This window comes from Primulina huaijiensis, chromosome 18 (assembly GCF_012295235.1).
Source record: "Primulina huaijiensis isolate GDHJ02 chromosome 18, ASM1229523v2, whole genome shotgun sequence".
NCBI lineage: Eukaryota > Viridiplantae > Streptophyta > Magnoliopsida > Lamiales > Gesneriaceae > Primulina > Primulina huaijiensis.
Window position 1 is genome coordinate 9,878,021 of NC_133323.1, and position 22,856 is coordinate 9,900,876.

Consider the following 22,856-nt stretch of genomic DNA (forward strand, 5'->3'; position numbering starts at 1 on the left):
GATCGTATATATATTGAGTTGGGTTAAAGATTGATAGAATGCATTTTGAACATGTCATTTCAGATTTGTTGTGACAAGCTTCGACATCGAGACCTTGACATTTCTAAAAATTACGACGAGGAATGTATAATTCATGTTGGTTCGGGAAGATACAACTCGAGTTAGATTTGATTCGAGTTTCCCAAAATCACATACCAGATTTCTATTCCTTGCTATGCTTGTGCTTTATTTTGATTTATGTATAAGCATTGAGATAGGAGAGTCATTGGCAGAATTGCCAAGTTCTAGACGTTCGGTGGTATCGGAGCACAGGAGATGATCGACTCCGGTTGTAGATATTCGATACAGACATGGCCGAAGTATAGGAATAAGACGTACCGCCACCACGATTGGGAGGGTAAGTGGGAGACTTGTTACGTCTTATTCACCCCGGGATCCCTAGATTTAGATATGAATCGAGTCAAGAATAAGAGTCGAAGACGTGTTATCTGTATTCATTAATATGTGTTACGATTACTGATGCATGTATCATGATTTTGTATTTCCTTACTTAACATGCATGTATACATGTTTTATACTGGGATTTGTTCTCACCGGAGTATCCGGCTGTTGTTGTGTCTGTATGTGTGCATAACAACAGGTGGGACAGGATCAGGGTCGAGACAAAGATGAGAGATCGAGATAGCGTGGTGATTTCGGGCATAGACGACGAACTAGTGGTTTTACATGTTGATCTGTAGTTGTTTGTTTTAAACACCAGTTTGTATGACTGTAATGAATCAAGACATGTATTACTTCGGTTGAAATAAAAATAGAGATATCATTTGTGTATGATCTATATACAATCGTGTTTTTAGATTAAAAGCAAAATTTTGACTTACATTTTCTAGCAAAGATCCACTTAATCCCAAAGATGATTGAGTTAGAGCCTGGGTCCCCACAACAGGTGGTATAAGAGTGATAGATCCTTTAGACTGAAATAGAATAGAATGAGCGGGGGTAGAACGAATTTTTCTTCCTTGCTCTTATTGTGCTAGCATGATTTATTGATTTCATTATTATATGTTGTATTGTTATCTGAGTTGTTTACAGCATCTATTTGCAAAGACTGAATCAGAATCGATTCTGGATCAGAGGTATATGATCAGAGGAGGACTGAGACAGATTGTATAGATTGTGTACTAATCCGTTTGATAATCAGATATGCCTCCTCGACGAGTACCGCAACCAGTAGCAGGTCGGCCACCAGAACAGAGCAGTGCATCCAATGATCCGATGGATGTGACCGCTACACCGATGGAGACTTTGTTAAAGCGGTTTCAGTCATTTCGACCACCAACACTGAAGGGCATAGAAAATTCAGTTGAATGTGAAAGTTGGCTCGATGACATCGAGATCTTATTTGAATCTCTTGACTATACTGACGAGCGACGAGTTAAACTTATTGGGCATCAACTGCAAGAAGTTGCAAAGAACTGGTGGCTTACCATGAAAGAGCCTTGGAGCACGTGGCACATAGATCATTTGGAAAGTTTTCAAAGCAGAGTTCTATCAATGATTCTTTCCCGTGTCCTACAGAAAAGATAAAGGTGTTGAATTTGCCAATCTGAGACAGGGACAGTTGAATATCGAAGAATATGTGGCAAAGTTCTCAACATTGCTCAGATTTGATCCTCACGTTGCAGAGAGTGACGAGGCCATTGCAGATCAGTTTATTAATGGCTTGAACCCAGATATTTTTACTTTGGTGAATACCGGTAGACCTAACAACTTTGCTGAAGCGTTGAACCGTGTCAAGGGGGCGGAAGCTGGACTGCTTAGGCAACGAAGCACTCCTTATGTCACTCCGAGTCCAAGACCACCACAGCCTTCTTTTCAACTTCCTCCCAGATTCGAGAGCAGTGGTAGTAGCAGCGGGAGAAAAGACCAGTTGAAAGCGAAAGGAAAACAGTTCAAGAGATCAGGGAGCAGTTCGACGAGCTCCAGTGGATCACGACATAGAGGTCCTGGTCAGAGTACAGAATATACAGGTGTGTATTGCAGCTCTTGTGGGGGTAGACATGCTACTGAATAGTGTCAGGGCGTGATGAGTCGTTGTAATATCTGCAGACATCAAGGACACTTCGCCAGGGTTTGTCCACAGAAAGGGATACCGCAAGCTCAGAGTGTAGGAGCATCTGGTTCCGTAAATCAGCCTGAGAGGCAAGCTTTATCTGTTCATTCCTTTCAGCCAACCCCTACACAGACCCAGCCCCGAGCTAGAGGTAGCTAGACAGTGAGCCAGCCTCCTAGACAGCAGGCTCGAGTATTTGCACTGACAGAAGAGCAGGCCCAAGATGCACCAGATGATGTGATTGCAGGTAACTGTTTCCTTTGCGGCTATCCTGCCTATGTATTTATAGATACAGGTGCATCTCATACATTTATATCAGAACGTTTTACATTGATACATGCATTGCCTGTCGAGTCATTATCTGTCGTAGTGTCTGTTACTTCTCCGTTGGGAAGTGGTCTTATATCCGTGACTTCAGTTAGACAGTGTATGCTACAGTTCGAGGGTAACGAGATTGAGTTAGACTGTGTTGTGCTTGGGTTATCTGATTTTGATTGTATTGTCGGTATTGATATGTTAACAAAGTACCGAGCTACTGTAGATTGTTTCCAGAAGATTGTCAGGTTCAGACCAGAGATGACTGACGAATGGAAATTCTACGGTAAGGGTTCCAGATCTCGGATTCCCTTAGTATCTGTTTTGACGATGACACGATTGTTACAGAGAGGAGCAGAAGGGTTCCTTGTCTATTCAGTAGATCTACTGAAATCGAGCCCGTCATTGGCAGATCTGCCAGTGGTACGTGAATTTGCCGATGTATTCCCCGACGAGATTCCAGGGTTACCTCCAGCTCGAGAGGTAGATTTTAGCATCGATCTCATTCCAGGTACTGTTCCTATATCCCGAGCCCCGTACAGAATGGCGCCAATCGAATTGAAAGAATTAAAGACTCAGCTAGAAGATCTTCTAGCCAAGGGATATATCAGACCGAGTGTTTCTCTTTGGGGCGCTCCAGTGCTATTTGTGCGAAAGAAAGACGGTTCGATGAGATTGTGTATTGATTACCGGCAACTGAACAAGACGACAGTAAAGAACAAATACCCATTGCCTCGTATCGACGATTTATTTGATCAGTTGAAGAAGTCCTCTGTCTATTCCAAGATCGATCTGAGATCTGGATATCACCAGCTGAGAGTCCGAGTTGTTGATATACCGAAGACAATATTTCGAACCAGGTACGGACATTATGAATTTATTGTCATGCCTTTCGGTTTAACAAATGCTCCAGCGGTGTTTATGGGACTGATGAATGATGTCTTTCAGAAATATCTGGATGAGTTTGTAATTGTTTTTATCGATGATATTTTGGTATATTTCAAGAGTATGGTTGAGCATGCCGAACACTTAAGAATTGTGTTGCAGACGTTGAGGAATGAGAAATTATATGCTAAACTGTCAAAATGCGAGTTTTGGTTGAGACATGTTGTCTTTTTGGGGCATATCATATCTGGAGACGGTATTTCTGTTGATCCAAGTAAAGTTGAAGCTGTAATAAGTTGGCCTAGACCGACTTCTGTGCCAGAGATACGCAGTTTCATGGGTCTAGCAGGATACTATCGACGATTCATCAAAGATTTCTCCAGTATCGCAAAGCTGATTACCCAGTTGACACAAAAGAATGCTCCATTTGTATGGTCTGAAGCTTGTGAGTCTAGCTTCTTGGAGTTGAAGAGACGATTGACCAGTGCTCCAGTATTGACGATACCTTCAGGTACGGGTGATTTCGTTGTATATTGTGATGCATCTCACAAAGGGTTAGGATGTATTCTTATGCAGCGAGGACATGTGATTGCATATGCCTCGAGACAGTTGAAGCCACACGAGACTCGGTACCCAATTCATGATCTTGAATTGGCGGCCATTGTATTTGCACTCAAAATATGGCGACACTATCTCTACGGCGAAAAGTTTGAAATCTATTCGGATCACAAAAGCCTGAAGTATCTGTTTTCTCGGTCAGAATTGAACATGAGACAACGAAGATGTCTTGATCTGCTGAAAGATTTTGATTGCGAAATCAAGTACTATCCAGGGAAGTCTAATGCAGCAGCGGATGCCTTGAGTCGAAAGGTATGTGCTTTATCCTTATCGACGATAGGTGTTTCTAAATTGATTGAGAATTGCTGTTTGTCTGGATTAGTATTTGATACAGATTGTAGACCATTGCGACTTGCTGCGATTCAAATGGAACAAAATCTGATTGTTCGCATTAAAGAAGCACAAAAAAATGATCAGAATGTTCAGAAGTCGATTATGGTCAGATTGGGACATCACTCAGAGTATCAGGTACATGATCATGGTCTATATGTAAATAACCGTCTTGTGGTGCCAGATGTTTCATATTTGAAACAACAGATTCTATCAGAAGCGCACTGTAGTCGGTTTAGTATTCATCCTGGTGGCAGAAAGATGTACAACGATCTAAAAACACAGTTTTGGTGGAAAAAGATGAAATCAGACATTGCAGAGTTTGTGTCGAAATGTTTGAATTGCCAAAAGGTGAAAGCCGAGAGAAAGAAACCTGGGGGTTTACTTCAGAGTTTATCTATTCCTGAATGGAAATGAGATCACATTTCCATGGACTTTGTTACGAAGTTACCACGATCATCCCGGGGTTGTGATGCGATTTGGGTTGTGATAGACAGATTGACCAAATCAGCATGTTTTATCCCATACAGAATGACGTATCGATATGATCAGATGGCAGAGATATACGTCAGAGAGATAGTCAGATTGCATGGTGTGCCGAAGTCGATCGTATCAGATCGTGATCCACGATTCACTTCACACTTTTGGCACAGTTTGCAGCAGGCTTTAGGTACGACATTGCACCTGAGTACTGCTTACCATCCCCAGACAGACGGACAGTCAGAGCGGACTATCCAGACTTTAGAGGATATGCTAAGGGCTGTAGTGCTAGATTTTGGCACTAGTTGGCAAGATTCACTCCCTCTTTGTGAATTCTCGTACAACAACAGCTATATGACGAGCATTGAGATGACACCGTTTGAGGCTTTATATGGAAAGAAGTGCAGATCTCCGCTGTATTGGGATGACATCTCAGAAGTACCAGAGCTTGGGCCTGATATGATCCGAGAGATGACTGATAAAGTAAGACTGATCCAGAAAAGAATGAAGACAGCTCAGGATAGACAAGCCAAGTATGTGAATGTACGTCATCGACCGTTAGTGTTTGAACAGGGAGACAGAGTATTCCTAAAGATTTCTCCTTTCAGAGGTGTTGTCAGATTTGGTAAACACGGTAAGTTGTCTCCTAGATACATCGGTACGTACGAAATTCTTGAAAAGATTGGCGATCGTGCATATCGACTGGCTCTTCATCCTTTTTTATCCGGGATACATGATGTTTTTCATGTGTCGATGCTACGGAAATATCTGCCAGATACTTTTCAGATTCTTCAGCCTGACGAAGCCGAACTCGATGAGACTTTGAGTTATTTTGAGCAGCCGATTCAGATTATTGATCAGAAGGACAAACAGCTCAGAACGAAGACTATTTCGCTGGTGAAAGTCCAATGGAATCGTCATGGCACTGAAGAAGCGACCTAGGAGACAGAATCAGAGATGAGACAGAAATATCAAGAGTTATTTTCCTGACGTGAATAATTATTTAGCTTTTGAATATATTGTTTCCTTTACAAGCTTTGACTGATTGCCTGAGATTTCGGGGACGAAATCATATCTTAGAGGGGGAGAATTGTAATGCCCGAGAATTTTATGTTGCTAATCTGGGATTAATGGTTATGATTTGTAGCGTTTATAGACGGACCATGTCGCGAGCCGAATGGGACATGCATGAGTTAGCATAGGTTGAAATCCCGTAGGTATCGCGCACATGCGCGCATGTGCCGAGGTCGAAGGCCTCACGCATATGCGCGAGAAACGACGCGCATATGCGCGAGCTGGTGGAATTGAAGGTATGCCGAGCCCGTAGGTCTCGCGCAGAAGGCGCGCATATGCGCGAGATGATGAATTCGGAAATGCCGAGGCCGTAGGTCTCGCGCATATGCGCGGGTTGAGGTCGCGCATATGCGCGAGACGTGCAGACCAAAGAATAAGACACTTGTCCTTGTCATGCAATATAAGGTGATATGTCTTCAATCTTCCTACAGTTGCNTATATACGTCAGAGAGATAGTCAGATTGCATGGTGTGCCGAAGTCGATCGTATCAGATCGTGATCCACGATTCACTTCACACTTTTGGCACAGTTTGCAGCAGGCTTTAGGTACGACATTGCACCGAGCTTATATTCATGCTCCTCTTGCTTCAAGCTACTAAAGGATGTAAGTATTATTATGTTTTTGCTTGGTTTGGAGTTGAGATGAATGGGGAAATCAGAGTTTGATTGTTATTCTTAGTTCTTGTGATTATTGTGAACGCTTATTTGCAACTGGATCGAAGAACGGATATGATATGCGATTTTTTATGTTCCAGCATGTCTTGACTTGGGTACATGCAGATTTCAGTATAGTAGATGTTACTATGATGCGAGTTATGAGTTGTTGGTTATAGATTATTGATGTTGGATTGACCGGTATCGCGAGATTACGTCGTTATGCCGTCGAAATGTACCAAGATTTAATATTGATCGTATATATATTGAGTTGGGTTAAAGATTGATAGAATGCATTTTGAACATGTCATTTCAGATTTGTTGTGACAAGCTTCGACATCGAGACCTTGACATTTCTAAAGACTACGACAAGGAAGGTATAATTCATGTTGGTTCGGGAAGATACAACTCGAGTTAGATTTGATTCGAGTTTCCCAAAATCATGTACTAGATTTCTATTCCTTGCTATGCTTGTGCTTTATTTTGATTTATGTATGAGCATTGAGATAGGAGAGTCATTGACAGAATTGCCAAGTTCTAGACGTTCGGTGATATCGGAGCACAAGAGAAGATTGACTCCGGTTGTAGATATTCGATACAGACAGGGCCGAAGTCTAGGAATAAGACGTACCGCCACCACGATTGGGAGGGTAGGTGGGAGACTTGTTACGTCTTATTCACACCGGGATCCCTAGATTTAGATATGAATCAAGTCAAGAATAAGAGTCGAAGACGTGTTATCTGTATTCATTAATATGTGTTACGATTACTGATGCATGTATCATGATTTTGTATTTCCTTACTTAACATGCATGTATACATGTTTTATACTGGGATTTGTTCTCACCGGAGTATCCGATTGTTGTTGTGTCTGTATGTGTGCATAACAACAGGTGGGACATGATCAGGGTCGAGACAAAGATGAGAGATCGAGATAGCGTGGTGATTTCGGGCATAGACGACAAACTAGTGGTTTTACATGTTGATCTGTAGTTGTTTGTTTTAAACACCAGTTTGTATGACTGTAATGAATCAAGACATGTATTACTTCGGTTGAAATAAAAATAGAGATATCATTTGTGTATGATCTATATACAATCGTGTTTTTCGATTAAAAGAAAAATTTTGACCCACATTTTCTAGCAAAGATCCACTTAATCCCNCGAAAAACACGATTGTATATAGATCATACACAAATGATATCTCTATTTTTATTTCAACCGAAGTNAATAACTAAAATTTTTAACACACCTCTATTTTTACATATAGTTTATTTATTTTAAAATATATTTATATAAAAAAATTACGTAAAAATTTCAATATTTGAATTTTTTTTAACATACAAAAATATTACATTATTTTTTTCTGCTCTTTAATTAACATTTTATAATAGAGGAAATAATTGATGTATGGATAAACAAAGAAATTAAAAGTATTGGACGAGGATAATATTGTCAAATATAAAATTAAAAAGAACATACGAAGTGTAAATACATTTTGTTTATATTTAGGAAAATTGTAATTTCAGTAATGTATACTTATCTTTTAACAATTTTAGTCATTTATGTTGACAAATTTCAATTTTAATCATACATTTTTTGATTTTTGATAATTTTAGTAATTTTCTATGACAGTGTTGATATGACACTGCATATATACTCTAGTATTATGTCGGTACAATGTCACCGCTACATAGGCACCATATCATATTACGTGGAAAAAAGATTATGTAGGACTGAGCGTTGGACGTTTTACCAAATACTATAACTGATGGTAATGGTGCAAGTCAAATATTTTAAGTCGTGCAATATCCTAAGCATTACGTTTCGATTGATTTACCCACTAGGGACAATGATTGCATATCAACAATCTCTATCTAATAATTGCACTCTTTTCAATCAATACGAATTGAACTCGTGACATTGGCTCTGACAACAATTGTAAGATCTAGAATTTGACGCTTTACAAAAAGTTATAGCTGATGGTAACGGTGTAACTCAAATATTTTAAACTGTACATCAGCTCAAACACTCACATTTCGCTGAAGAAAAATGAAGAGTATTTGAAATACCTAGCTATGTATTTGTTTTTTGCCAAACATAAATATAGAATAGTTAAGAACTTAAAATGTATTTATTATATTGAAATAAGCTTGTTCAACCAACATAAGGGTATGTGTAAGACCCAACGCTTGTCGTCTTAATTAAAGTTATAGCTGATGGTAACAGTACAACTCAAATATTTTAAATCGTACAACTCAATCACCACGTTTTAATTGTTCTATTTGCCCCAACATCTCACAAGAATTTGATGTGTTTCCAAAAGATGTATCCGCAAACATCTCGAGGCTCCCATATATGCCCGCCCACCAACAAACGCTCAACATATAAAAACTATACCTATAGATGGAGAGAAATTGAGATACAAAAACAAAGGTAACTTTAATTGATATCTTTATTTCTAAAATCATTATGTTATATTAATTGTTGGATTTGTTTTCCAAAGACCGTTAGTTTTCTATTTAACTGTGTTATTCACTTTTTTCCCCAACAAAATACCCATTCGTGTTGAATAGATGAAAATTTTGTGATTATTTTTAAATCGAGTTTTCCAATCACACATATTTTGTGTATGATTTAATTTATGGAATAATTAAATTATTAGGTTGTGTCAATTTTAATTAGATAATTAATCTCAAAGTTTTCAACTGCATTTGATATTTCTTTTTTATTGAACAAATATTCTCGTACTTAGTGTCTATTATTAAATTTACTATTCAACATGTGATTTTTGAAGAGAAAATTCAATTTGTATTTCATATTTAAAATAAAACATACATGTCATATGAAATAGGTCAAGACGATTTCCCTTGTGTGGCATGAAAGTGATATAACACCATACTAGTATATTTTCTATGCTAAATTATATAATAAAAATGTATACAAACATCTATAAAATATATCATTACCTCTAAAACCAAAAAAAAAAAGTGAAAATAGGGGAAATAAATTTATATTTTAATAAAATCTGAAATCATGAATAATATTTAAAAAAAATTCGATAAAAAAATTAAACATATTCATATTTATTTATTTTGTAGAAAAAAATTGTAAATGTATGTAACATGCTCCATAATACATATAAAGATAAATAATTTTTTCCATTTTATGGTTCCATCAATTTTATGGGCCTACTAGAAGTATTTTCACTCTCTGAACGGTCCACAAATTAAAATGGTACCCAAAAACATTATTCATAGTAAACCGAAGTCTCGTAATTCAACCAGATCCACTAATGTATTGCCGTTGTCTAGCATACGATGCAATAAAAAAATTAATATCACTATTTTTGGAACATCCAGGTAGTTCAGGTACTCGGTTGATAGTCGAACAAGTCCGAAGAGCGAACTTCGTGGATCTTTACTGAGAGGACATGAAATTAGAAGTGTTATGATCGGTTAAAGTAGTTGAAGTGTTTAGAAAAAGAAGTTGAATAAACACTTACGATTTTTGTATTCTTTTCTGAAATGAGAATCAGTTCTTTGAGGCATTGATCCTAGAATCTTCTTTATCAATATAGATCAGTCAACTGAAAGTAGTGCAGAATAAGACTGAAATATAAATTGAATACTTAGTGTAAAATGAAATGAAAACAGGAAATTTTTCTAGATGTTCGGAGACTTCAAATGCTCATACGTCACCACTTCTATCACGAGGATATGATTTCATTAAAAAGTTTGATATATTACAACATATTGTAATAATCCACTACAGTTGATCTTACACATCGTCAGACTGAAACTCTTAGTCTAACAACTCTCAAACAGTAATGTAACGCCCCGAAAATTTAAAGTCCACACGAACCACATTCCTACAAGTTACTAAATTCTCTTTTATTTTAATTAAATGTTTTAATTCCATGAATTAATTATGTTGTGCATATTTGCATGCTTAAATTATATTTTTCTACATGGTTGCATTAAAATGTATTTTTAAAGGTTATTCGAGTTGCGATCGAGGAACGGAGACCGATGACAGAAAAATGTAAAATGTTTTTATTAAATAATTGTTTTTAATTATTTAAAATAAGGGTGATGATTTTTCTTATTTTTGAAAAATATGAGGTTTTGAGGTGATTTTATACGCCGAGACGTAATTTTTATCGGTGTTGATTTTTCAACAAAAATACAAATGTTTTGGCAACTCGGCTAATAAATTCACAAACTTATTTAAACAAAATTATTTTATTATTTTTAATTAAGCACTACTGGACTTAATGGGCCTATTTAACTTGTTAATGGGCCAAGGCTTTTGTTAGTGTGTTTTTTCATATTTAAAATGCTAAAACACCCCACAATTCACAACATAACCCCAAGCCTCACCTCCCCAATATTTTACAAACTCTCAGCACACACGTGATTCTCCAAGGAGAATAGCTTCAGATTTTTGAAGGAAATTTCAGCCTAATCTCCGCATCGCCATCGAATTTTCGTGCATTTAATGCGCAAAGGCAAGCCATATTCTCTCATTCAAACATCTATCACACCATATTAATTATCTAAGCGTGTTTTGAATGAAAACATGACACACAATTGTTATTTTCGTAACTATGCATGAACATATGTTAAACTCTTGTGTTTTGGTTCAAAAATCATTTTTTATGTTGTTCAAGGAGCTTCCATGGTTAGGGTATGGATTAAGCATGTTTTTACACGAGTTAGGGTCCAAATAACCCAACTAAAATGTTTCAAAACCGAACAACAGAAGTTGTAAACCATAAGTGGTTGCTTGGGGTCATAGGGCTCGGTTAAGGGGGAGACTTGGTGCAAGGCTTGCCTTGGCCGGACCAAGGCTGGGCTAGGGTAGTTCCTAGGTCAAGGGAAGAGTCCTAGCCACGCTAGGACTCGAGTCAAGAGGGCTGGGGAGGAGTCGTAGCTTTGAGTTTCAAGGAAGATTAGTGCTGGTGTGCAGCAGGTTGTGCAGGGTGTTGTGGCTCGGCCAAGGGCGTTGGGCTGGGCTAGGTTAGGTCCTTAGGGTCCTAAGAAGGTGAACAAGGGGCTGGTTCAAGGTCTGGTTCGGTGGTCACGTGGCTAAGCAAGAAAACATGGAGTCCTAGTCTAGGTGGGTTTTTCTCGGCCATGCTTGTGCAGAAGTGGGGGGCTTCGGTTTTTAAGCTTGGGGCTGAGTCCTATGGGTTCTAAGGGTCCTGGAGGGTGCCTAGAGGAGCTGGTCATAAGTTGGTGCAGGGTGGCTTGACATGGCTCGAGCCAAACACAAAACGTGAGGGAGAAGCTCATGACAACAAGTTAGGCGAGAGGTTGCTGTCAAGCTTCAGTTGTTTGCTGCTCGCGTCCAGAGGCTTGGGTTGGTCTGAACTTGGGCTGGGCGTGGTCCAGGGAAGGTTAGAGTCATGAGGGGTCAAGTGGTTAAGGGCTGTAAGGGTCCTAGACTAGGTGGGAGTCTTATTGCTCAAGGGTAACTCACGCTCAACACATACAGATTATGGGGTCAAGTTCCAGAAGGTTTTTGAGCGGGCCACGCCGTAGGATCCCTAGGTGGATTGTCTAAGGTTTGTCTTGAGGTGGCTTGGGCGTGGCTCGAGTAAATCGGGAGATGGCTCGGGGTGATCGGTTAAGGGTCAAAAACAAAAATTTAAGAACTAAAATTGAATCCATGGGTCCACGGGTGTGTCTCATGACTTGAAAGGGTAGAATAAATAATAAAAATGCTATGTTTAATATTTGGGATCAAAATAACGAGTTCTGGATTTATCCGGGATTTAATCGCCGCACGAAACGCTAATTAACTAATTAATTGAAAAGTCTAGTTTTAAGCTTTATAAAATTATGAAAAATTATATTTGAGCTCAAATAATAATTAAAAGACTAAGTTTTAAATTTGGGAATTTTATATCAAGTTTTGGTTTAATTCGGGATTAAATGCATTAATACGTTATGTTTAAAGAATAATTTAAAAGTCATAGATTTAAGCTAAATAAAAATATGAGAAAATTCATGTAGGCTTAAATAATTAATTGGGACATGTTAGAGTTAAAGAAATTAAGAAAAAGTCAAAAACGTAAAATTATACGTCCAGGGGTAAAACGGTCTTTTTACACCTAAAAATTAGTAAACGTCGTGGCAGTGCTCTGGAATCTGTTTTGTAAGCTATTGTGATTATTTCAAATGTTTATGAATTTTTACATCTTAAATTATGATTTTTAAATGTACATGGATTTTTATGATTTAAGGTTGACATTTAAAAGACATGTTTAATACTTGGTTTCAAAAGTAAATATGATATGTTATGCATGATTTTTATAAAGTGATAGAAATGTAAAACGTTGAAGGAAGTGAAGTAATTGTGACTATAATAATGTTATGTTGGAGATATCGTGAGGGTTATGGTCCCACTGGGAGCCCGACGATCGTATTTCCAGTGACACCATTGAGGATATGAGGATAAGAATGAGAATATCGTTAGGGAAAAGGCCCCAGAGAGAGCCCATTTATGAGAAAGGCCCCTGAGGGAGCCCGATGATCGTATTTCCATTCGATGAGGATAGGCCAGAGCTCAGTTGACTGGTGAGAGTGTCGCTGATGTCCCCCGCTGCCCAGTACTATGGTTACATGTAGATGGATCCACCGACTTTTTGAGGATTGAGGAAAGTCACAATTAACGATCTGAATTCAATAAAGGAAAAGGAAAAAAGAAAAATGTTTATGATCATGATAAAATGATTTATGTTATGAAATGAGGAAAAAGGAAAAGTTGAGGTTTACGCTATGCATGTCATAAAAATGTTTATGTTTAAAGTTGATGAAACATTATGAAAATGTTTTTATTTAAAGTTTATGCATCACGAAAATGTTTACTAAAATATCATGTTTGAAGTTTATGCATCTTCATGAAAACGATATTTTAAGTACAAGTATTTTGCGCTGTTGCGTGTGATCTGTATATGTAGTACTTGCTATCAAGATTAGGGTGTGTTGAGTCTTTAGACTCACTAGGTGTGGTGGATGCAGGTGCTATTGATTATGAATATGTTTTGGAGGTCTTGATGGTTGACTTTGCTGGACAGAAGGTGCACATAACCCGAGGACCAGCGCTTCTACTTTTCCGCACTCATGACTTATGATTTATGATTACGAATAACGTTAAAATATTTTTAAGACTATTTATTTATGCTTTTGAGAGGATGATACTTTTCACGTTTATTGCTTCTAGGTTGGTAAAACATTTTACGATTTCATGATTTGACTATTACCTTTGGATTTTCAAATACTATTTGGTTGTTTTATTGAATATGGTGCAAAATATTTTATAAAAAATATTTTCATGGATTAAAAGGGTCGGCCGTATCATGTCTTGTGTTGTAAAATAAAAAAAAAATTCTAGTACTTTTTAATAAAACAATTAAGCAAACGTTTCAAATAATAAACTTAAAGGTGCTCTAATTAGTAGCTGAATGCTACTGATAAATATAAAGAAAGTAGAGCTTGAGTGTGTGATCTGTAAATTAAGAATATACTCGTGAAGTGTATCGCAATTGATTGAAGGTTGTAGTTTGATTGCTTAATGTGAGTTCAATTGTTTTTAGTTACCAACTTTTTTCAGCTGATTCGATCAGTTATATATAGTCTTCGATATCAACGGTCGCATTGAATACATTTAATGACCATTTAATGATAAATATCCATTGAATCGTCGTGTAGTTATTTTATATGACAGTAGTACGATGAATCCAGACTGTTCTGTTATGATACAACTGTTCTGCTTTGGTACCACATGGTAGTCTGTCTGCTGATACTTCAATTGATGATGTGACCAACTGATTAGAAGTCAACTGCTCAGCCGATCAGTTCAGCTGGTTAACTTATGTCCTATCAGTTACGAATACTTCAGTTGATAAGATTTTTCAGTTTAGTTCAAACGAAGTCTTCATTTATGATTTCACAATTGTTCTATCAGTTAGTTTCTTCAGTTCTCTTGCAGATTAATTTGTCAAACTCTAAAACTTTATAATATTCTAACAATTTCACCCTTTTCGGTGTTTGGTAAAACTTAGATTTCGTGAATTGATGATAGAAAACAAAAATGATTGTAGATAAAGTATTTTTTTTATTTAGATTTTGAAAGAGGTACGTACATATTAGTACAAACATTCCGAAACAAAAAAAATAAGCCTCTAGACTAATAATTGAATTAGGACACTTCGAAATTATTTCTTCGACTTCTTCTCAGGTGGTCCTTTATCGGTTGGCTTGTCTTATTCAGTTTTCTTCTTGCTGCTTGTTCCTGCTGCCTCTGTCTTCTGTTCTTCCGCTTTTTTGTCAACACCTGCCATTTTTTGAAGAGGAGGAATGCTGAACTAACTTGAGCAGATGCCTCAGCTAGCTGATTCTGCATTATGTCAATCTTCTTAGATAGATTGGTATGAACAAAATCAATCCGGTTGCTGAATTGTTCTTGAGAGGAGAGCAGAGTAGGAATTGTAATTGATTCTCTTTTAATCTTTTCGACTGAATAAAAAAGAGAAACTCCATCGTTGGTCAGCTTCTTCAAGTCCTTCATTGTATGTTCTTTTAAGGTGTCTAGACTTAAAGAATACAACAGCTGAGTAGATTTGATCTGGATAATATGTGAACCAAGATTATTCAGTTCTGAAACGATGGTGTCCAACATTATATCAGATCCTAGTGGCAATTCAGGGGATAATGCTTCAATAGGTACTTTTTCTTTCCCCTTTCCCTTCTGAGAGAATTCCACAACAGCAAGCTAACCTGGAGCAATATCTTGGTCAATATCAGCTGTAAGTTCTTCTACTGTTGCTTCTTGAACTGAATGGCTGGGAGGGTGATCCTGTTGATTAGTTGAAGAGCTTGATACCTTGGCAGTCTTTTGAGCAGCAAATATCTGAAGAGTGGCTTGAGACATAAAGAAAGTCTCAGGAAGCAGTTGGTTGATTGATGGCAAGGCAGTTGCAGCTGTTGGTTCTTGGACCGAGAGAGTGATTATTTGTTCATTTGGTAACTGAACAACTTCAGTTTGTACTTCTGCCTCTGTTGTTGATATCATAACTCGATCTTCAGTGGGTTCAACAACATCATCAGCAGATGAATTGTCTTTTAATTCCATTTGAATATCCGCAGCGATTGATTGCAGCAGATCATCTATATTTGCCAATGTCAGATCTTCTTCAGAATATGTAGATGGCTGCACTGCTGGTTCAGATCGGTAGGATAATCAATGCTGTAGATAAGGAGGTTTGTTCATTGGTGGAGAGTGAAGGAGGGACTTCTGAAACTGGTTCAACTGGTTGAACCACATCTGACACTTTTTCAACTGGAGCCATCAACTACTCCTTTGATGTTTTAGTTGGAAAGTCCTCCGCAGCTGACTCAGTTGGAATTTGTTCCTCAGCTAATTTTGAACCACTGACACGCACTGGAACATGTAATTGCTGGCCCATCTCCCAAATTTTCACTTTCATTTAAAGAGAGATGAGATCAGAGTCCAGTTGTTGAAACACTGCTCTGTCTTCATAAGCAGTAGTACTAGCAGGATCATATTTTGATTTCAGTTCATCTGTCACCACAGCCAACCTCTTGATTCTCATAAGATCAAAGAAATATGATCTCCTTGCCATGGATTGGGCGACTGTAGTGCCTTTGACAGCTGATTCGAAAGAGATGAACTTCTCCATGACTTTCTTCTTCTTCAGCTTCTTGGAAAGAGTGACTGTCCGGAAGTTCAGCCATTCATCATATTGTTCCAACTTCAGTTCAGTATGCTCATTGATAGCTTGCATAATTAGATCAATTTTCATTTGAATGGCATTGCTGAGACTCAGTGATATGAATCTGGTCGGGCATGATGTGCTAAATCTTGCGATTCGAAGCTTCAAAGAATTCGGCATGCATAGCAATGAAGTTGGAAGATATTTCAATGTTATTCAATTGCTAAATCATGAATAGGCCAAATATTACCGCCCCAGCGTCAAAAGACCAGAAGCTTCCGCGCTAGGGCGGCCAAACATTACCGCCCCAGTGCGCCATCTGCGTGAAGAAATCCTATTTTCCTAGTTAGAGTCCTAATTGTTTAGGTAATTATATTTTCATTTATTTTATTATTTGTAAACATATATGGACGAAATTTTATAAACTTTGAAGAATTATTCTTGAGTTTTAATCATATTTAGTAAGTTTTATCTCAAATTTCAAAGCTTGGATTTGTATACACCTTCGTGTGTTTCTCAAATCAAACTTATCAAAGTTTAATACTTTGTGGTGTTTGTCGATTGTTCTTCACTCGGATTGTCAAAGACGAGTTCTTTGAAGGTTCAATTGAATTTCGATCCTAGATTGGATGAAACAAAGAAACGGTTGTCTTGTCTCGGTCTTTTGAACAAGTAAGGTTACAATATTTACCTCTAAATTACGAAGAATTTAGCAACCAATATGAACGAATAGTGTTAGGATCGTGAGATTGGTTTTGATGGGTGAATAAAAAATCTCAATAAATTTTGTTGGGTTAGCAACACTTAATTATAATTATCGTCGGTTGGGTATCAATAAACTTGTAGTTGAGTATTGTGCGGAAAAAAATTACTGAAACTATTTTAACACAAAAAATGACTAAATAAAATAACAGTTAGGCTAGTAAAACGAAATTGCAGAAATTGAAATGAAAGAAATTGTCTTTGGATGTTCAGAGAATTGAATGAGTCAAATGTCACACTTTCTTCCACTCATGAAGGATTCCACTAGAAGACTTTTGTAATTACAAGTGATTTGCAACAACTCATTTCAGCAGGGCTTATTCCTGACCTACTGAAACTAAAAATATCACAACTTAAACAAAATGATAGTAAAATTCTTATTTTCAATTAGAAATATTTCTCAAGGAAATACACTAGCACGAATTGATCCTCCAATGATCAAATATAATAAATTAAGTTTGTGCCGAAAAATACTTTGATCAGTTAGACTTTCAAAACTTGATACTCACAATAATGTGCACATAATTCAAAATTTTAGGAGAGATTGAAAATTCATCCAACTGATTTATTTATAGGCTTCAAATCAAACGTTCGCCTTTTTGAATCTGATAGTGGCCGGTTTCCATGTAGAGAGGTTGTTGTGCTATGTTATCATCCTTTCTGACAAATAGTATGATTCAATGTGCGCATGAACTCTGACATTCTAACGGATAAAATCTGTAATGAAGATTTTCTCTGTATTCAAAAGAATAATATAGAAATCTTCAGATAATGTTCATCAAAATGTCTGACTGATTCAGTAAGATGAATTGTTCAGTGATCCTTGAATCAATGGCCCTTGAGCAGTTATATTACATCAATTTCGTTTTGAGATCGGTTAATCTTAGAATATAAGTTATGCTCGAGAAATTAGTTACGAATGATTGTTTAGTTTCCCATATGAATTGAGTTCGGCTAGGTCCTAAAAATAAAATATAAAAACTGTTTCAAATAAATAAAATAAAATAAAAATATTTAATGTATTCTTATTTTATATAAATATTTATTATATCAAAAAAGATAAATACATATGTTGAAATATTATAAGTTTCAGAGTTTAACAAATTAATCAAGAAGAGAATTGAAGAATCTAATTTATCGAGAAGTTGTGTAATCGTAACTGAAGACCTCCTTCTAGCTGAACTGGAAAAAAATTATCAACTGAAGTATTCGTACAATTGATAATGCCCAGCTAAACTGATCGGATGATACATTGACTTCTAATCAGTTGGCCACGTCATCAGTTAAAGTATCAGCAGATAGACTGATAGGTCGTACCAAAGCAGAACAATTGAATCAGAACATAACAATCTGAATAGCTCGTATACTACTGTCAGATAAAGTAACTACACGACGATTCAATAGATATTTGTCATTAAATGTTCATTAAATGCATTCAATACGACCGTTGAGATCGAAAAATGTATATGGATGATCGAATCAGTTGAAAAAGGCTAGTGACTGCGAGTGAACACACAAAGCAATCAAACTACAAATTTCTCTGAACATCCATCATTCTTATTCCGTACTACTATTAGTTGACTGATCTATATCGATAAACAAGATTCTAGGATCAGTTCCTCAAAGAACTAATTCACATAATAGAAAAGAATACAAAAATCCTAAATGTTTATTCAACACTCCTTCTAAACACTTCAACTACCACTACAAGAAAAAAGGCCTACGACAACGGTTTTTCCCCGTTGTTGTAGGCCTTTTAAAACCGTTGTTAGAAGCCCTGTGGTTAAAGGGTGTGCTCAAAGACAACGGTGAAAAACCGTTGTCGTAGACGTCTAAAGATGACGGTGAAAAACCGTTGTTAAAGGTCATGTGGTTAAAGAATTCGCTAAAAGACAACGGTTTTAAAGTGTTGTTGTAATTACAATTTGCGACGGTTTTTAAACAACCGTCGCAAATAAATTTGCGACGGAAATCATCGTTACCCGTCGCTAAAATTAGCGACGGTCGTAATTAAAATAGTCGCTAAAGAGCGACGGTTTTATACACCGTCGCTAAATTTAGCGACGATATTAATTCAATTTCGTCGCTAATATTAGCGACGGTGTTTTATGCTTTCCGTCGCTATTTTTGTCAGTAAAATAAAAAAAAATTTCAGTCGAAAATATTATATTCTTGATTTTAAAAATTTATTAAACTTTAAAAAAAAACGAAATTAAAATTGTGTAAGGGAGAAAAATTTTAAGTGTTGTGAAGTGGTAAAAATTTATTAATCTTTAAAGAGAAAAACGAAATGAAAATTGTGTAAGTGAGAAAAATTTTAAGTGTTGTGAAGTGGTAGGGTAGAAAATGGACTGAGGGTTGAGATATTTATAGACAGTTTGCGACGGTTTTGATTAACCCGTCGCAATTAGCGACAATTATTTTTTCAACTGTCGCCGATTTAAAATTAGCGACGCTTTTATAAGAACTGTCGCTTTATTTAGCGACGGTTAAATATAAACCGTCGCTACTTATAGATCGGCGACGGTTTAATAAAACCGTCGCTCCGTTTTTGGAAAACCGTCGCTATATCTACATCGGCGACAGTTTTACTTAAAACCTTCGCAAAGTTTAGCGACGGATATACATAAACCGTCGCAATATTTAAATTAGCGACGGTATAGTATAACCGTAGCTAAATTTAGCGACAGATTTTACTTAGGCCGTCGCGAAATCTAATATTGACAACAAAATTTGTAGAAANTTTTTAAAAACGTTGTCGTAGGCAAAAAAAAAACGCTCATAGACAACAGTTTTTAAAAACCGTTGTCGTAGTTTTAAAGAAACTGTTGTCTTTGAGCGGATTTTTTTATTCTACGACAACGGTGTTTGTTAAAACCGTTGTTAAAAGTAAAAAGACAACGGTTTTTGTTAAAACCGTTGTCTTGCAAGTTCAGAAACAGTAGATTTTTGTTGTAGTGTACCATAACTGATCCTATCAACATATATATGACATGTACTCCAGTAAATTAAATACTAGTATGCAATATAGAAATGGAACTTATAATGACCATCAAAAAAGGGAAAGATAAATCTAAAAGTAGATACCAGTATATACTAAAAAAATGAAACTTCTAATAATCACCGAAAAAAGAAAAAGAAAAATATAGATCTAACATATGCAAAATTAATTGCAAAATCACTTTTAATAGTTACACTCGGCCTATTATTATAACAAAATGATATAAAAGCCCAAGAAGTAGATTCATGGAATACAATAGATATAACTAAAATTTTGCAACTTAAATATTTAAATTTTATAGTTCATTCGTGCGTTTCGATTGCTCTCTAAACATTGATAATTATGGTACACAAAAAATATGACATCTATTTTGTTTTGAACTTTTCTTTACTATATATAACTTTTTACACAGTATATTATACATTTAAAGACTTTGATCAATAATGCATTAGGCATTTTAAAGCTGTCTTGTATTGAACATGATTTTTGAAAATTGATGAACTGAAAAGTTCTTATAACTATGTCCTAATAAACAAATTAAATTGTGATGAAAAATATGTTTTGAAATATTTGATCAAAAAATATAACATATATTTTCAAATGTGAGTCTTGAGAAATTAAATTTTGTTTTACAAAGCTACTCTAATCAAACTATGCGAAATCAATTACTTGCAAAACAACCAAAAAAAACATTAAAAATATAAATTTAATAAGAAATTAATACAATTTTTTCAAAGATATTTTAGTCTAAATTCACACAATACAAAACCGTTACGCAAACATCGCCATTATAATATTCCAGAATCTTTTGGAGGAGAGATCAAATTATTGATATTATTTAATCCAAAATATAAATAATGGCAGCCCCATTTCAAGAATCACCCCTCGAATATTCAAACCCCCCTCCCCTCTTTCACACACAAACACACACTTCCATAGATTCTTTGTACGCGACGGCCCGTCTCGCCTCGGTTCTCTCACGCACCCCATCGTTTTCTCCTAAGGTTATGTGTGTCTATATATATATATAACATTAATTTTGTTACGTTGTTTATCAACTTTATCTACCTTTGTATCTATCAATTAGGTGACGCTTATCTATTGAATTTGATAAATCATATCAAATTCGTATATTTCATTAGTAAGTTTCACATCTTGATGAACACAGAAATTGACACGGTTGCATGACGTACTAGACAACAAAACTGATATACAATATATATATATATACAATATATATATATCAATTAGTGATCTCTCTTTTCTCTCACTATAAAGTCTAATAACAAAGTAATACATAAATAACGACCAAAGACTAATTACATTCATACATAATTATATTTTTTTATATATATACTTAAGCTCATTGATGTTACATCTACATGTATATATAGCATGTTGTTAAATTATCTTTTTCAAGTGAACAAAAGTTTATTCCATTTGGTGATTCCTACTCAGATTCTTTTATTCTCTTCTTCTGGATATCTCTATGCTGTGACAAAAACCTATTCTTATTATAAAAAAATGAGCTTAAACTCCATTTTTCTTGGCTTAATCATCCCATAAACTTGGTATTTGAAAAGAGGGAATAAAGTGAAAAGTATAACAATTTTGACTCAAGAGAATAAAAAAATTAATCCAAATGTTGATTAATAGCCTTAATCACCATGATTTTATGGAGAAAAACCAGAGATTCCAAGGTTACATCCATGCTCTAGAGGAAGAACGTTGCAAGATTCAAGTTTTCCAGCGTGAACTACCACTTTGTCTCGAGCTTGTTACTCAAGGTTTGCTAATATGGTGTATCATTTTTCTCTTGGATCCATTCATTTTTGCTGCTTTTTTCCATAACTTTTTAATGGTTTTGTGGATTTGGAAATTTGGAAATCGGCAGCAATTGCGGCATGCAAGCAGCAATTATCAGGGACAGAAGGCAATTATAATTTCAATGTGCAGTCTTCATGTTCCGAACAGACATCGAGTGAGTTACCAGTTTTGGAGGAATTTATTCCTTTAAAGAGGGTTTCCAGTGATTCCGTTGGCAAAGAAGAAGAATCTCAGAAGCCAAAAAATGACATAAATTCCAAGAAATTAGACTGGCTTAGATCTGTTCAGCTATGGAATCAAACTCCGGATCCACCCGTCAAATTGGTAATTTTAACTAAATTTTTTCTTTAAAATTTGGTTTTCGAGAGACGTGATCCGCAAATTTGTTATCTACGTCGGTCTATTTTGAGTTTTAGTTTTTTGAATAGTTAAAATTCAATCTTAATATAATATAAATTATTTTTTTTAACTTTTAATACTTGGTAAAAACTAATTTATTCACTTTATGGAACCAAAATTTTGAATAAGCCAATTTACAAGACATATTTGCTAAATTTCCATGGGTTTCACTTAATTTAATTTGGATAAAAATTTAAATTTGATCTTTTTCTTTTTTTCTTTTCCCGATATTTTAGGAGGTGAAGAGAGATGGAAGTACGGGTGCATTCCATCCATTCAAGAAAGAGAAAAGTTGCGATGCCATGGCTCCAACTGTATCCGCACGAGTGCCGCCGGCTTCCGCTAGTTCCACGGCAGAAACCAGCCGTGGCGATGGAAAGAAGAAGGAAGAGAAAGAAGGGCACTCTCGAAGAAAGCCAAGAAGATCATGGTCACCTGAGCTACATCGAAGATTCTTGCAAGCCCTTAAACAATTAGGTGGTCCAGATGGTATGCGTGCACTATAAAAATAAATTAATAAATGGAAAAAATAAGTATTTTATATAATTTTTTAAACAATCATAATTTTTATTCAATTCAAATTCAAATTCAAATTCAAATATATAATAAATGTTTGAATTTATATAGATTTTATAATTGCTTGAATTATGCAGTTGC

The 22,856-nt window shown here is 36.0% G+C and overlaps 1 protein-coding gene across 1 annotated transcript; it reads left to right on the plus strand.

The window, feature by feature from the left end:
* Positions 1-21,428: 21,428 nt before the first annotated feature.
* Positions 21,429-22,705, plus strand: LOC140963912 (transcription factor HHO3-like). The gene is made up of 3 exons (XM_073423398.1): positions 21,429-21,760; positions 21,868-22,124; positions 22,436-22,705. Exons 1-3 carry the CDS (start codon positions 21,616-21,618, stop codon positions 22,703-22,705), a joined length of 672 nt encoding a protein of 223 aa, XP_073279499.1. The 5' UTR covers positions 21,429-21,615.
* The last annotated feature ends 151 nt before the right edge of the window (positions 22,706-22,856 follow it).

Coding starts and splice junctions, on each gene's coding strand:
- LOC140963912 (XM_073423398.1), top strand. CDS start 21,616: ATGTTGATTAATAGCCTTAATCACCATGATTTTATGGAGAAAAACCAG. Junction 21,761..21,867: donor TCTCGAGCTTGTTACTCAAG/GTTTGCTAATAT, acceptor GGAAATCGGCAG/CAATTGCGGCATGCAAGCAG. Junction 22,125..22,435: donor CGGATCCACCCGTCAAATTG/GTAATTTTAACT, acceptor CCGATATTTTAG/GAGGTGAAGAGAGATGGAAG.